This window comes from Anolis sagrei, chromosome 1, assembly GCF_037176765.1.
Source record: "Anolis sagrei isolate rAnoSag1 chromosome 1, rAnoSag1.mat, whole genome shotgun sequence".
NCBI classification, from domain to species: domain Eukaryota; kingdom Metazoa; phylum Chordata; class Lepidosauria; order Squamata; family Dactyloidae; genus Anolis; species Anolis sagrei.
Window position 1 is genome coordinate 314,630,370 of NC_090021.1, and position 14,064 is coordinate 314,644,433.

Below are 14,064 nucleotides of genomic sequence, written 5' to 3' on the forward strand. Positions count from 1 at the left end.
CTGTCCCAACATGTATCTGGCCCCACTCACAGTGCTGGACACACATTGGACTTGGTTTTCTGTCAGGGATGGGAGCAAAGTGGCGGTGTTGAGGAGTTATCCATCTCTCCGTTGCCATGAACCGACCACTATCTGGTCAGCTTTAGACTTACTGCACCTCCTAACCTCTGCAGAGGTGGGGGACCCATTAAGTTGGTCCGCCCCAGGAGGCTTATGGATCCAAATGGATTCCTGACGGCTCTTGGGGATTTTCCCGCTTCCTCGGTTGGTGATCCTGTTGATGCCCTGGTGTCTCTCTGGAATGGGGAGATGACTAGGGCAATAGACACGATTGCTCCGGAACGTCCCCTCTCAAGTAGCCGAGCTAAACCAGCCCCTTGGTTCACCGAGGAGCTGGCAGCGATGAAGCGAAGGAAGAGGAGACTAGAGCGCATGTGGCGTTCGGACCCGAGCGAGTTAAATCGAACACGGTATGTTGCCCTTCTTAGGGCATATGCCGTGGCAATAAAGGCGGCAAAGAAATCTTTCTTTGCGGCCAATATTGCGTCCGCAAAGAACCGTCCGGCTGAGCTGTTTCGAGTTGTCAGAGGTCTATTAAATCCCACCACGCCGGATGGGAACCCTGACAACTCGACGGCCCGCTGTGAAGCATTTGCTCGGTTCTTTGCGGACAAAGTCGCTTTGATCCGTTCTGACCTGGACACCATGTTAACGGCAGTCTCAGAGGATGTAACACGAGCATCTGCTTGTCCGGTTTTGATGGATTCATTTCAATTGGTTCAATCCAAGGATGTGGACAAGGTGCTTGGAGGAATTAGAGCTACCACATGCATCCTAGACCCCTGCCCATCCTGGCTTCTGAAGGAGGCCAGAGGGGGATTGGCCGAGTGGGTGAAGGTGGTGGTTAATGCCTCCCTTCGGGAAGGCAAAATTCCAGCCAGCTTAAAACAAGCTGTGATAAAACCGCTGTTGAAAAAACCATCACTGGATCCCACTCAATTCGTCAACTATCGGCCTGTTTCCAATCTTCCCTTTTTGGGCAAAGTCCTGGAATGTGTGGTGGCCTCACAACTCCAGGTATTCTTGGTAGACACTGATTATCTAGATCCGGCACAGTCTGGTTTCAGGCCGGGACATGGTACCGAGACAGCCTTGGTCGCCTTAGTGGATGATCTGCGCAGGGAGCTAGACAGGGGGAGTGTGTCCCTGTTAGTTCTGCTGGACCTCTCAGCAGCCTTCGATACCGTCGACCACGGTATCCTTCTGAGACGCCTCGCGGGAATGGGCCTTGGTGGCACTGCTCTGCAGTGGCTCAGGTCCTTCCTAGAGGATCGTACTCAGAAGGTGTTGCTGGAGGACAACTGCTCTACCTCACAACCATTGACTTGTGGGGTTCCGCAGGGCTCAATATTGTCCCCCATGTTATTTAACATCTACATGAAGCCGTTGGGAGAGATCATCCGGAGTTTCGAGGTGCGGTGTTATCTGTACGCAGATGACGTCCAACTCTGTCACTCCTTCCCACCTACTACTAAGGAGGCTGTTCAGGTCCTGAACCGTTGCTTGGCCGCTGTATCGGACTGGATGAGGGCGAACAAATTGAAATTGAATCCAGATAAGACAGAGGCACTCCTGGTCAGTTGAAAGGCCGAACAGGGTATAGGGTTACAGCCTGTGTTGGACGGGGTTACACTCCCCCTGAAGACGCAGGTTCGCAGCTTGGGTGTGATCCTGGACTCTTCGCTAAGCTTGGAACCCCAGGTTTCGGCGGTGTCCAGGGGAGCATTTGCACAACTCAAACTTGTGCGCCAGCTGCGCCCGTACCTTGGGAAGTCTGATTTGGCCATGGTGGTCCACGCTCTGGTTACATCCCGGATTGATTACTGCAATGCGCTCTACGTGGGGTTGCCCTTGAAGACTGCCCGGAAGCTTCAGATGGTCCAGCGCTCGGCAGCCAGGTTGCTAATGGGAGCGGCACTCAGGGAGCACACCACTCCTCTGCTGAGCCAGCTCCACTGGCTGCCAATCCGCTACCGGGCACAATTCAAGGTGCTGGCTTTAGCCTATAAAGCCCTAAACGGTTCTGGCCCCACTTACCTCTCCGAACGCATCTCCACCTATGAACCGACTAGAACATTAAGATCGTCTGGGGAGGCCCTGCTCTCGATCCCGCCTGCGTCACAGGCGCGCTTGGCGAGGACGAGAGACAGGGCCTTCTCAGTGGTGGCCCCTCGGCTATGGAATGCCTTGCCGGCAGACATCAGACAGGCACCTTCGTTGCTGACGTTTCGGAGAATGGTCAAGACCTGGCTTTACGAACAAGCGTTTGGCTAAGCAATGCAACAAATCAAGGAAGACGGTAAATGGAACATAGGAACGGCACAACGACTATGAGAACGGATCTGATTTCAACTGAGGCGTTATATATGTTGTTTGTTGATTTGTCCTGTCTGATTGTTAATTGTTGTGGATCGACGTCGTCGATCCTGTTGTTGCATTGTTGTGTTTTAATTGCACTGTAAACCGCATTGAGTCGCCTGTTAAGGGCTGAAAAATGCGGTATAAAAATGAAGCAAATAAATAATAAATAAGATACATTCATAGCCTATTATTGACCAAGCTGACCTGAATTGAGCATCCTACTGTACATTTCTAGGAGGATCACAATATTAGAATTGCAGAGATAGATTGAATGACTTTGTATCGTTACACATTTGGCAGCCAGTAGAAAAAGTACCACTCAGCAATTATTTAACTTATATTTAGGACAATCAGAGATCGGAATTAGCTCTGAATGCTTTCCATTTGTTAATTTCTGTTAAAAGCCACTGGTATTTTTGTCAAAACTTCTCCAGACAAACGTGTTTTCACTTCAATAGAACATTTTGAATATTGAGAAATGCTTGCTAATAACATTACTGGGATCATACTGTGCAAGTTCTTTATGATGCATTTGGAAAAAGTGGTACCCAACAACATTTAAAAAAGAATACAATGATAATTTATTAATCATTAAGAGCTGAAGAAGAAAAAACTCAATTCAGTGTATCAAATAAACCAAGAAAACGTATTGGGAAATGAAAAAAATGATAAATGATCTTTTAAATGATGTTCCATTTTCTACAAAAACACATAAACAATTCTGTAATCCTTAAAGGATGCTGATATATATATATAGAAGGATTGAATGGGTGTGTAAATATTGTAAATGCTTACAATTTAGTTAACACAAGTGGAGATGATTCATACATTCTTCACTGCAGACTGAACAATATTGAGTTTGCAAAAAACTTGAAGTGAAAGATAGTGGGAGGAGTAAGATTTCCAACATTTTTGTTCTAATCACATTTATATTGAAGTGTCCCATTGATTTTGATATAACATATTTCGATATAAGTGCATTTACAATTGCAATGTATTAAGCTTAATCCACATAAAGAAGATTTAAAGAATTGGAAAGATGAAAACACAAAGTTTTACAGATTGCTGATTTCTCATTTGTGACTGGAAGATTTAGTTGTTTTTTCTCTTTAACCAAACAAAACTGAAAGGGATTTAAGATTTAGTCCAAAGAAAGAAAGCATGGCAATCTTATTAAAAGAATTGCTCAGATGGGTCAAATTGAAAATAAGTCATGAACACTGGGGAAAAGTGGAATGTTTAAGCTGTGTATTGCTAAGTACAACCATAACATCTTGAACATAATTTACGTATATTTGAATGACAACTATTTTAAGATACAGTACCAAAAAAACCCTAAAAATATATTTTTATTTAACTATATAGATACAAGTTGGTTGAGAACAAAACAGTGACTCGCATTTCTCTTGGAACAACATACCTCTTCACGTAATCTTAACATTAAAAAAGTGATTGCTAAAGCAATTGAAGCATGTGGACAATATCAACAGAAAGGAAGAAACCATGAAAATGAACAAAATCTGGCTACCAGTATTTAAAAACCCTCTAAATCATAACACTAAATAAAGAACAAGACTCAAAATGGAGGAATTGCAGATAAGAAACAATCGGGGCCAGCTAATCACCTCCCAACAAAGGATTCCCCCAACAGGAAGCAGCCAGAACTTAGAAACTGCTAGGTCATTAAATGCTGATCAAGGTAGCCAATTGCTACATTCACACCTACCTCAAACAGACATTCCACAGATATACATATAAACCCTATTTTCCAAGTTTCCAACAGACCTCACAACCTCTGCGGATGCCTGCCATAGATGCAGGTGAAACGTCAGGAGATGTGGCCATACAGCCCGGACCATGAAAGCCTTTGACAACACAAAGCATATAAGAGTTTGCTACTGGAGGGAAAAACAAGCTATAAGGTCCTTCAGAACAGTAACTATGACAGTGTGGCTCTTTGGATCAAGGCCAGCATCTCCTAACAGCCTACTACGCACAGCAAAAGGAGGAAAATGTGTGAGAAGACTACAGGTTCTAAAGAATAATGAATCTTAACTAAAGAAACCCAAAATATGTTTGGTCAACAAATGTCTCTATGCTCTTCAATTCAAAACATTTGTGAAACTGTAGGAAAATCTACACATCATCATGCAACATATAATAAAATACACTGAACTCATCTTCAGCTCCATTTGTTTTCCCTCTAATAAATGATCTTTAAGGAGTATTTTAGTAGGCTTCTAACTCTGGCTTTAGAACCTTTAATTGTTTTCAATCTATAAGAGACTCCGTGTGGTGCAATGGTTTAAATCAGGGGTCCTCAAACTAAGGCCCGGGGGCCGGATGCGGCCCTCATTTACCCGGCCCTCGCTCAGGGCCGGGTAAATCTGAAACGACTTGAAAGCACACAACAACAACAACAATCCTATCTCATCAGCCAAAAGCAAGCCCACACTTCCCATTGAGATACTAATAAGTTTATATTTTGTTAAATAGTTCTTCATTTTAATTATTGTATTGTTTTAAAGTGTGTTTTGCACTACAAATACGATTCATGCAGTGTGCATAGGAATTCATTCATGTTTTTTTCAAATTATAATCCAGCCCTCCAACAGTTTGAGGAACTGTGATCTGGCCCCCTTTTTAAAAAGTTTGAGGACCCCTGGTTTAAATGATGGATGACTCTGGAGACCCGGATATGAATAGCATGTCTTGCTTTCAGGAAGGCTCTTGATAAGATTCCTCATGACATTCTCAAAAACAAGCTAGTAAATGTGAGCTAGACAATGCTACTGTTGGGTGGATTGTGAATTAGTTGACTAGTCAACGCCAAAGGGTGCTTACCACTGGCTCCTCCTCATCCCAGAAAGAAGTGACCAGTGGGGTGCCATAGGGGTCTGTCCTGGGTCCATGCTATTCAAAATCTTTACCAATTACTTGGATGATGGAACAGAAGGCACATTTACCAAATATGCAGATGACACCAAATTGGGAAGGATAGTTAATACCCCAATGCCCCCTGGTGGCACAGTGAGTTAAACTACTGAACTGCTGAACTTGCTGACCGAAATGTTGGTGGTTCGAATCTGGGGAGTGGGATGAGCTCCCACTGTTAGCCCACCTTCTGCCAACCTAGCAATTCAAAAACATGCAAATTTGAGTAGATCAATAGGTACCACTTCTGCAAGAAGGTAACAATGCTCCGTGCAGTCATGCTGGCCACATGACCTTGGAGGCATCTGCAGACAATGCCAGTTCTTTGGCTTAGAAATGGAGATGGGCACCAACCCCCCTAGTCAGATATAACTAGACTCTATGTCAGAGGAAACCTTTACCTTAGTTAATACCCCAGAGGACAGGATAAGAATCTAAAATGACCATACTAGATTAGAGAACTGAACCAAAAAATATTTCAACAGAGAGAAATGAATTGTATTTATTTATTACTAGCTTGGGGACCCGGTGCTGCCCGGGTTATTTGAGAAAGGAATTGTGTATCAAGGTTGGTCTTTATCAGTTATTTATATGGCTCACAGTGGTCTCAGGAAGTTAGTAAAGGTACTGCGAGTCCCATCATCTGTGGTCCATCCTCCTCCAAATTGCACCAGAATGGAGAGTGGGTCAAGGGGGCTCTGTGTGCCAAGTTTTGTTCTTGATCAATCATTGGATGAGGATCACAGTGGTCTCAGAAAGTGAGTTTCGGTACTGCAAGTCCCATCATCCATAGTCTGTTCTCCCCCAAACCTCACCAGAATGTTGAGTTGGCCAAGGGGGCTCTCTGTGCCAAGTTTGGTCTTTCTTGGTATTTGGATATGTCGCTGTGGTTTCAGGAAGTGAGTGAAGGTACTGGAAGTCCCATCATCCATCATCCGTCCTCTTCCAAACAGCATCGGGATGTAGAGTGTGTCATGGGGGCTCTGTGTGCCAAGTTTGGTCTTGACATTAGATGAGGGTTGCAGCCGTCTTGGGAAGGGAGTGGAGGTACTTGAAGTCCCATCATCCATGGTCTGTCCTCCTCAAAAGTGCACCAGGATGTAGAGTGGGTCATGGGGACTCTGTGTGCCAAGTTTGGTCTTGATCTGTCATTGGGGAGGGTCTCAGTGCCATCATCCATTGCCAAATTCTTCCAAACTGCACCAGGATGTAGAGTGGGTCATGCGGGCTCTCTGTGTAAATTGTGGTCTTGATCCATCAGTGTTGGCAGTTGTAATGGTCTTAGGAAGGGAGTGCAGGTATTTCAAGTCCCATCGTCCATGGTGCATCCTCCTACAAACAGCACCAGGATGTAGAGTGCATCATGGAGACTCAGTGTGCCACGTTTGGTCTTTATCGGTAATTGGATGAGGGTTGCAGTGGTCTCAAGAATTGAGCAAAGGTACTGCAAGTCCCATAATCCATGGTCCATCCCCGGCCAAACCACACCAGGATGTAAAATGGGGCATTAGAGGTCTATGTGCCAAGTTTGGTCCTGATCAGTCATTGGATGAGGTTAACAGCGGTCTCAGAATGTGAGTGATGGTACTGCAAGTCCCATCATCCATGGTTTATCCTCCTCCAAACTGCAGTAGTATGTAGAGTGGGTCATGGGGGCTCTGTGTGCCAAGTTTGGTCTGTATTGGTAATTTTCTGACCCAGCCCCTGGCCTTTTCCTTTCCTCTCTTTGTCATCTCGGAATCTTGGAATTGAGGCTTGCCAATCAGAGACCACATGCAAATTTCCTTCTCTCATGTCTCCGTTTCTGTCATGAACCCTTTTCTCAACCAGGGGCTCCTATTGAAGCTGGCCAATCAGAGACCACATGCAAATAGCACCACAATGGCAGCCAATCAGAATCTTGGAACTTTCAGGCTGGCCAATCAGAGACCATATGCAAATAGCACCACTGTGGCAGCCAATCAGAAAGCTGGCACATACCCGGTCGCACCGCCGCATACAAACTTTGACTTTTATTATATGTATAAATAGATAGATGACATTTATACGCTGCACAATATGTAATATGCAAATACATTATATTATTACCATAGCACAATATTAGTATTATATATTACTATATTGTACTATACCAGTATACTGTAATATTATTTAGTAGTATTACATGTAATGCTAAATATATAATTATAATATCATAGTATTATTGTTATTATTAGTAATACTACACTTAGGCAATAGAAATGAAATGTATATACATAGAATGGGTGACACCTGGCTTGAAAACAGTACACATGAAAGGGATCCAGCTTGGAGAAACATAAGGAAGCACTTCTTGACAGTAAGAGCTCTTGAACAGTGGAATATGCTCCCTCCTCCGAGTGTGGTAAAGCCTCCTTCTCAGCAGATTTTCAAGGAGAGGCTAGATGGTCATCTGTCAGGGGTGCTTTGATTGTGTGATCATGCATGGCAGAATGGGGTTGGACAGAATGGTCTTTGGAGTGTCTTCCAACTCATTTGATTCCATGAATTCCCACTCAGCCAAGGAAAGCCATTGGATGACCTTGGCTCTCCTGATTTGTAGGACTGCAACTCCTGATATTCTTTACCTTAAGTTCTACTGGCTAAGGCTGATAGGACTTCAAGTCCTACAGCATTTGTGGGCAGCACAATTCCCATCCCTGCCTGAGACATTAGCGATTGTTCTGCAAAGACAGAAACCTTATGTACATGTAGCTGCATGCATTTCTGGATATCTAGCTTAAGAAAGAAGAACAACAAGGAAAGACTACTAGAGACATCACCAGAACTTGAGTGACATTGCACTGTGTACTATGTTCCCATGGCAACTGATCATAGGAAAATGAATGTTTCATATTCACTCTGCTCTGCGGTACACGTTTAAATCAAAATTTCATAAAGAGCAAAAGATCTTGACAGAAAATGTCTATCCAAAAACAGGTTATTTATGTATTACTGCACAGTTATAGGAAATAAATAATAAGATTACTTTGGAATGAAATCAACAAAAATATACAGGAATTAGTATCTCTCTACTGTGGAATCCCATGTATCAAAATATAAACCAGCATAAAATGCCTGGCAGAATATTCCTCTTTCCTTTCTCCTTCCCTCCTTTTTTCTTTCTCCTCCATTCCTCCCTTCCCCTTCTACACAGGCCCTTAGCAACAGCTAATTCTGGGAGGACAACTCCCATGCTGCGACAGCTCCACTGGTTGCTGGTCTGCTTCCGGGCTAAATGCAAAGTGCTGGTTGTTACTTATAAAGCCCTAAATGGTTCAGGACCAGGCTATTTGTCTAATTGCATCTCCCTATACAGGCCATCTCGTGCGCTGCAGTCAATGGAGAAGGCCCTGCTCTCGGTCCCACCCCATTACAAGCACAGTTGGTGGGAATGAGAGAGGGGGCTTTCTCCATGATCATTCCCTGCCTCTGGAACTCCCTCCATAAAGAAATAAAAAATGGCCCCCACCCTCCTCTCCTTAAAAAAAGATAAAGAGAAAGGAGCATTTCCCTTTCTTTGCCCTGCCTTTTACTCCCATTACTGATTTTTTCCTCCATGGTACACAAAACTTGTAAAAGGATAATAAAGGGTATCATAAGATACAAGCATTTACCAGAATGTCTTCTGCCAACAACTTTCTGAATGATACCTCGCAGAGGTATGCTTACTCTGAATTATGACAAGAACCATAAGACACTGTGATTTTAAGAGTCCTTGTGGACAACAAATTAAACATGAGCCAACAATGTCATGTGGTGGCAAAAAGGCCAATGGGATTTTGGCCTGCATAAATAGAAGTATAGTGTCTAGATCCAGGGAAGTCATGCTGCCCCTCTATTCTGCCTTGGTCTGACCACACCTGGAATACTGTGTCCAATTCTGGGCACCACAACTGAAAGGAGATGTTGACAAGCTGGAATGTGTCCAGAGGAGGGTGACTAAAATGATCAAGGGTCTGGAGAACAAGCCCTATGAGAAGTGGCTTAAAGAGCTGGGCATGTTTAGCCTGAAGAAGAGAAAGCCAAGAGGAGACATGATGGCCACATATAAATATGTGAAGGGAAGTCATAGGGAGGAGGGAGCAAGGTTGCAGAACAATGGCTTCAAACTATAGGAAAGGAGATTCAACCTGAACATTAGGAAGAACTTCCTGACTGAGAGCTGTTCAGCAATGGAACTCTCTGCCCGGGGGGGGGGGGGGGGGTGTGGCGGCTACTTCTTTGGAGGCTTTTAAACAGAGGCTGGATGGCCATCTGTTGGGAGTGCTTTGAATGCGATTTTCTTGCTTGGCGGGGGTAGGACTGGATGGCCCATGAGGTCTCTTCCAACTCAATTATTCTATGATTCTATGGTTATCACCTAATGATCTTGCCTAACCTGCTCCATCAATTTAAACTTGTGTTAACAAACAGAAAATTGTATACTTTTGGTTTAAAAATAACAAGCTATGAAAAATTCCATACACTACTAAGACACTAGAGGTGCATCTACATTGCAGAGTCAATGCAGTTTGACACCAGTTTAACTGCCATGGCTCAATGTTATGGAATCCTGGGAGTTGCAGTTTGGTGAGACTCCAGCTTCACTTGACAGAAGAAGCTGAAGACCTTGTAAAACTACAATTCAAATGATTCTATAGCATTAAGCCATGTCAAAATAGTGTCAAATTGCATTAATTCAAGAGTGTAGATGCACCCCAAGTAGTCCATAAATTAACAATATACAAAAGAGCTATAAAAGTGACTGAATTGGCTGCTTCTCCACAACCCAAAACTCTATCACAACCAGCAAACTCCAAATTCAGATTAATGCCAGAAATACATGCAACTGCTACTAGTGCTATCTTGCTTCCTGACAGGCAGCTATGAATGCTCTGCTGTTTTGCCCCAAGTATACAATGAAGCAACTGATGACTGTTACAGACTCGACATCAAAGTAGAATAAATGGGAGTTGAAGTGTATCTATTCTATTACTGCAACTAAGTACGCTGTATCAAGCCAACTAATAAAAGCAACTGATACTGAACTCTCTAGAGATGTAAATTGTTAGACATGCATTACATTTCAGCAGCAGTGAAAAAAAATAGAAAAAAAAACTTTATCTTGAAAAGCAATATAATGCCAGACTAAAAAGAGGGTTCACATTTACATCAAAGAATAAAACACACATCCAGCACCACCAAATGAATCCAAATGTCTGTTGTCAGTTTACATTCATCTTGATTTTCCAGACATTCTGTGAAGATTTAACGTATTGTCTTAGAAAACTATTGTGCCATGTATCTTTCAAAATATATTGGTTTGAAATTAAAACATTGCCTTTTTTCCCATGAGAGAAAAAGCTGTTAAAATAAATACTGCTTTTTAAAAAGAACATGTTATGGGTAAGGGGAATAAAAAATGTGTACAATTATAAATGTGAAATTATTGTGTGTATAGTATACACACATGATACACACACTCATTTGCAAGCAGTGGCCTAACCTCAGCATGAAACCACTGAAGTGATTTCCTTTAACCACTTAAGTGCATTTTTAGGTAGCCAGTGTGTAACATGATTTCTGTTTTGTGCATCAATGCTGAATATTTTCTGACTAATGATACCCTGGAGTTTTTCCTGCTTGTGAAAACTTTTTGGCTACTAGAGACATCCAGCAAGAATTAAAAAAAAAAAAACAGCATTCTGACTTTATTACATAATGTAGTTCTAATTAGTATGTAGTTACAAAATAAACTCCTGAATGTTGCAATACTTGCATTTGCAAAAAAAATATTCTATTTGTTTTGTTCTTAAACTGACTTGACAAAATGTTAACAACATAAATTATGTGTATCTACAGGGGCAACATATGTTGAGCATGTTCGGTGCATGGCGCACAGGAAATAGATAAAAAAATAAACACTATGTAGTATCTTAAGTCTTATTATCATTTTACCCTTTGTCAATCCCATATTGGAGTGTATCTGATACACACTTGGTTTCCAGGATGTTATGTTGCCAAATTGTGAGGAAGGTGGAACTGCTGAATGAATATAGGGTTTCCATGTAATGGCCTGTCACACTTAATGCTCATGTTGAATGTAGTGAGGGGAGCAGAGACAGAACGTGGAACAGGAAGCTGTTCACTTCAAGGAGAACACCTTTTACATAGGCAAAAATATCAAGATCTGCCACATTTTAGGATCATAGACAAACCATTCAGTTTGCCTTACCTGAATACTTCAACAATGGTCCTCTCTGGCAACTTTGGTGCAACAATATTAAAGGCTTTTCTCAAGTCTTCCAAAGACAAGAATCCTTTACCTTTTTGCAATACAAAGGAGGGGAACAAGACAGAAAAATATGCTGAAATTAGATATTCAAACTTATTCATTTTCAAACCAGGGTGTAAATATTTAAAATTGAACATTAGATTATTGAAACCCAAGGCTTTACAATACCAAAAGGGAGCTAAATAGCCTTTTAGAGTACAAATTCTCCTCATTATTTCTGAGAATAATGTCTCGGGTGCCCTGACATGCATGGCTTTACTTTAATAACATAGTGCAATAACCTTTACTTTCACTAATCATGGATAACATGTATTATTAATGTAATTTTCAACTTTGAGCCATCTTTGTTCTAAATGTAATTTTGAAGTTCAAGTGCGAAAGTCGGTTCAAAATGTCCTTTGATTGTACGGCCCACTAGACTGACTTGTTGTTGTTGTTTATTCGTTCATGACTCTTGGACCAGCCCACACCAGAGTTCCCTGTCGGCTGTCACCATCCCCGGCTCTTTCAAGTTCAAGCCAGTCACTTCAAGGATAACATTCATCCATCTTGCCCTTAGTCAGTCCCTCTTCCTTTTTCCTTCCATTTCCCCCCAGAATTATTGACCAGGGTATAGGGTGGCAACCTGTGCTTGATGGGGTTGCACTCCCCCTGAAGACACAGGTCTGCAGCTTGGAGGTCCTTCCTGGCTTCAGTGGTGGCTGGGAGGGCCTTCACACAATTAAAACTTGTGCGCCAGCTGCCTCGTGAAGTCTGAACTAACCACGGTGATCCATGCCTTAGTTACCTTTAGATTGGACTATTGCAATGCACTCTATGTGGGGCGACCCTTCAATTGGTCCAATATTTGGAAGCCAGACTGCTAACAAGAGCGAATTACAGGGAGCGGTTTAACCCCCCCCCCCTTGTTTAAGGAGCTCCATTGGTTGCCGTTCCTCTTCTGGCCCCAATTCAAGGTGCAGGTTATCACCTACAAAGCCCTGAATGGTATGGGGCCTGCCTACCTTCACAACCGCATCTCCTTCCATAAGCCTGCATGATCTCTTCAATCCTCTGGGGAGGCCCTCCTTTCACTCCCTCCTTCATCACAAGTATGACCTGTGGGGACGAGGGAGAGAACCTTCTCTGCTGTGGCCCCTCGGCTTTGGAACCCGCTGCCTAGTGAGATTAGGCAAGCCCCTAACCTGGCAGCTTTTAAGAAAGACCTAACCTCATTGTTTGTCCCTTTTGAGTGCCTCTCTCAGAAACACATTCTTCCACTACTTATCTCATCCAGGGTTTTATCAATTTTATCTTAGTACATTTGGCCCATCCACTGTGTTTTAGTTCTCTATCATGTTATTTTGAAACTGTTTATTTTGTTATTTCATGTATTTATTTTGATGGTATTTTTGATTCTTTGTATTTTATTTTGCTGTAGTGTAATTTTGGGCTTGGCCTCATGTTGGCCGCCCCAAGTCCCCTTTGGGGAGATGATGGCGGGGTACAAATTAAGTTGTTTATTATTATTATTAATATTATTATTCTCCAAGCTTTCCTGTCTTCTCATTACATGGCCAAAGTACTTCACCTTTGTCTCTAATATCCTTCCTCCAGTGAGAGTCGGGCATTATTTCTTGGAGTATGGACTGGTTTGATGTTCTTGCGATCCAAGGCACTCTCAGAATTTTCCTACAACATCACTATTCAAAAGCATCTATCTTCCTTCGCTCAGCCTTCCTGACAGTCCAGCTCTCACATCTATAGGTAACTATGGGGAATACCATTACTTTAACAGTGCAGATTTTCGTTACCAATGTGATGTTTCTACTTTTCACAGTTTTAACAAGATTGGTCATTGCTCTCCTCCCAAGAAGGAAACATCTTCTGATTTCTTGGCTGCAGTACACGTCTTACTATATGTTATACTAAATGTCAGTAGTCATAGTGCTAATAACAAGAAAGAACTTTGCATGCAATCCCGAGTTTCTCAAAAGAATGGCACAATTAATGTGTAACAAAGAAATTACCAATAAGGGGACTGAACTAAAAACTTACATTGTCTGTCAAAAGCAGTAAATAGCTGCCTTACTTCATTATGGTAAAAATGGTCAGACTTCTTTCTACTCATAAGTTTGAGAAATTCTTCAAGTGAGATACCTAAAAAATGTAGAATAGGTATATATAAACAAAACACACCACTGCTCTTAATACTTATAACTCAAACAATATTAAGGCTTTATCTAATGCTCTGAATAAAATTAAACTGTCATTGCAAACACATTACAAACAGGTTTCTAAGATCAATTCAGGGGTATTGTGGTTTTTAACTTTGAATATGGTTTAATGGTTTTTAACTGGGTATTTTTTAAATACTGTTTATATTTAATCCTGTATTCATAGAATCATAGAATCATAGAATCATAGAATCAAAG

General features: G+C 42.2%; 1 protein-coding gene across 3 annotated transcripts in view; it reads right to left on the minus strand.

Moving 5' to 3' along the window:
• Positions 1 to 14,064, minus strand: part of EFCAB11 (EF-hand calcium binding domain 11) — a 62,409-nt gene that overhangs the window by 35,789 nt on the left and 12,556 nt on the right. For 2 of the 3 annotated variants that reach the window (XM_060756882.2, XM_060756890.2), the window contains exons 4-5: positions 13,688 to 13,789; positions 11,591 to 11,681 (exon numbers count right to left, since the gene is read on the minus strand). In XM_060756882.2, coding sequence (XP_060612865.2) covers positions 11,591 to 11,681; positions 13,688 to 13,789 — 193 coding nt within the window. The remainder of the gene's footprint in view (positions 1 to 11,590; positions 11,682 to 13,687; positions 13,790 to 14,064) is intronic. The other variant, XM_060756899.2, reaches the window with a different exon arrangement.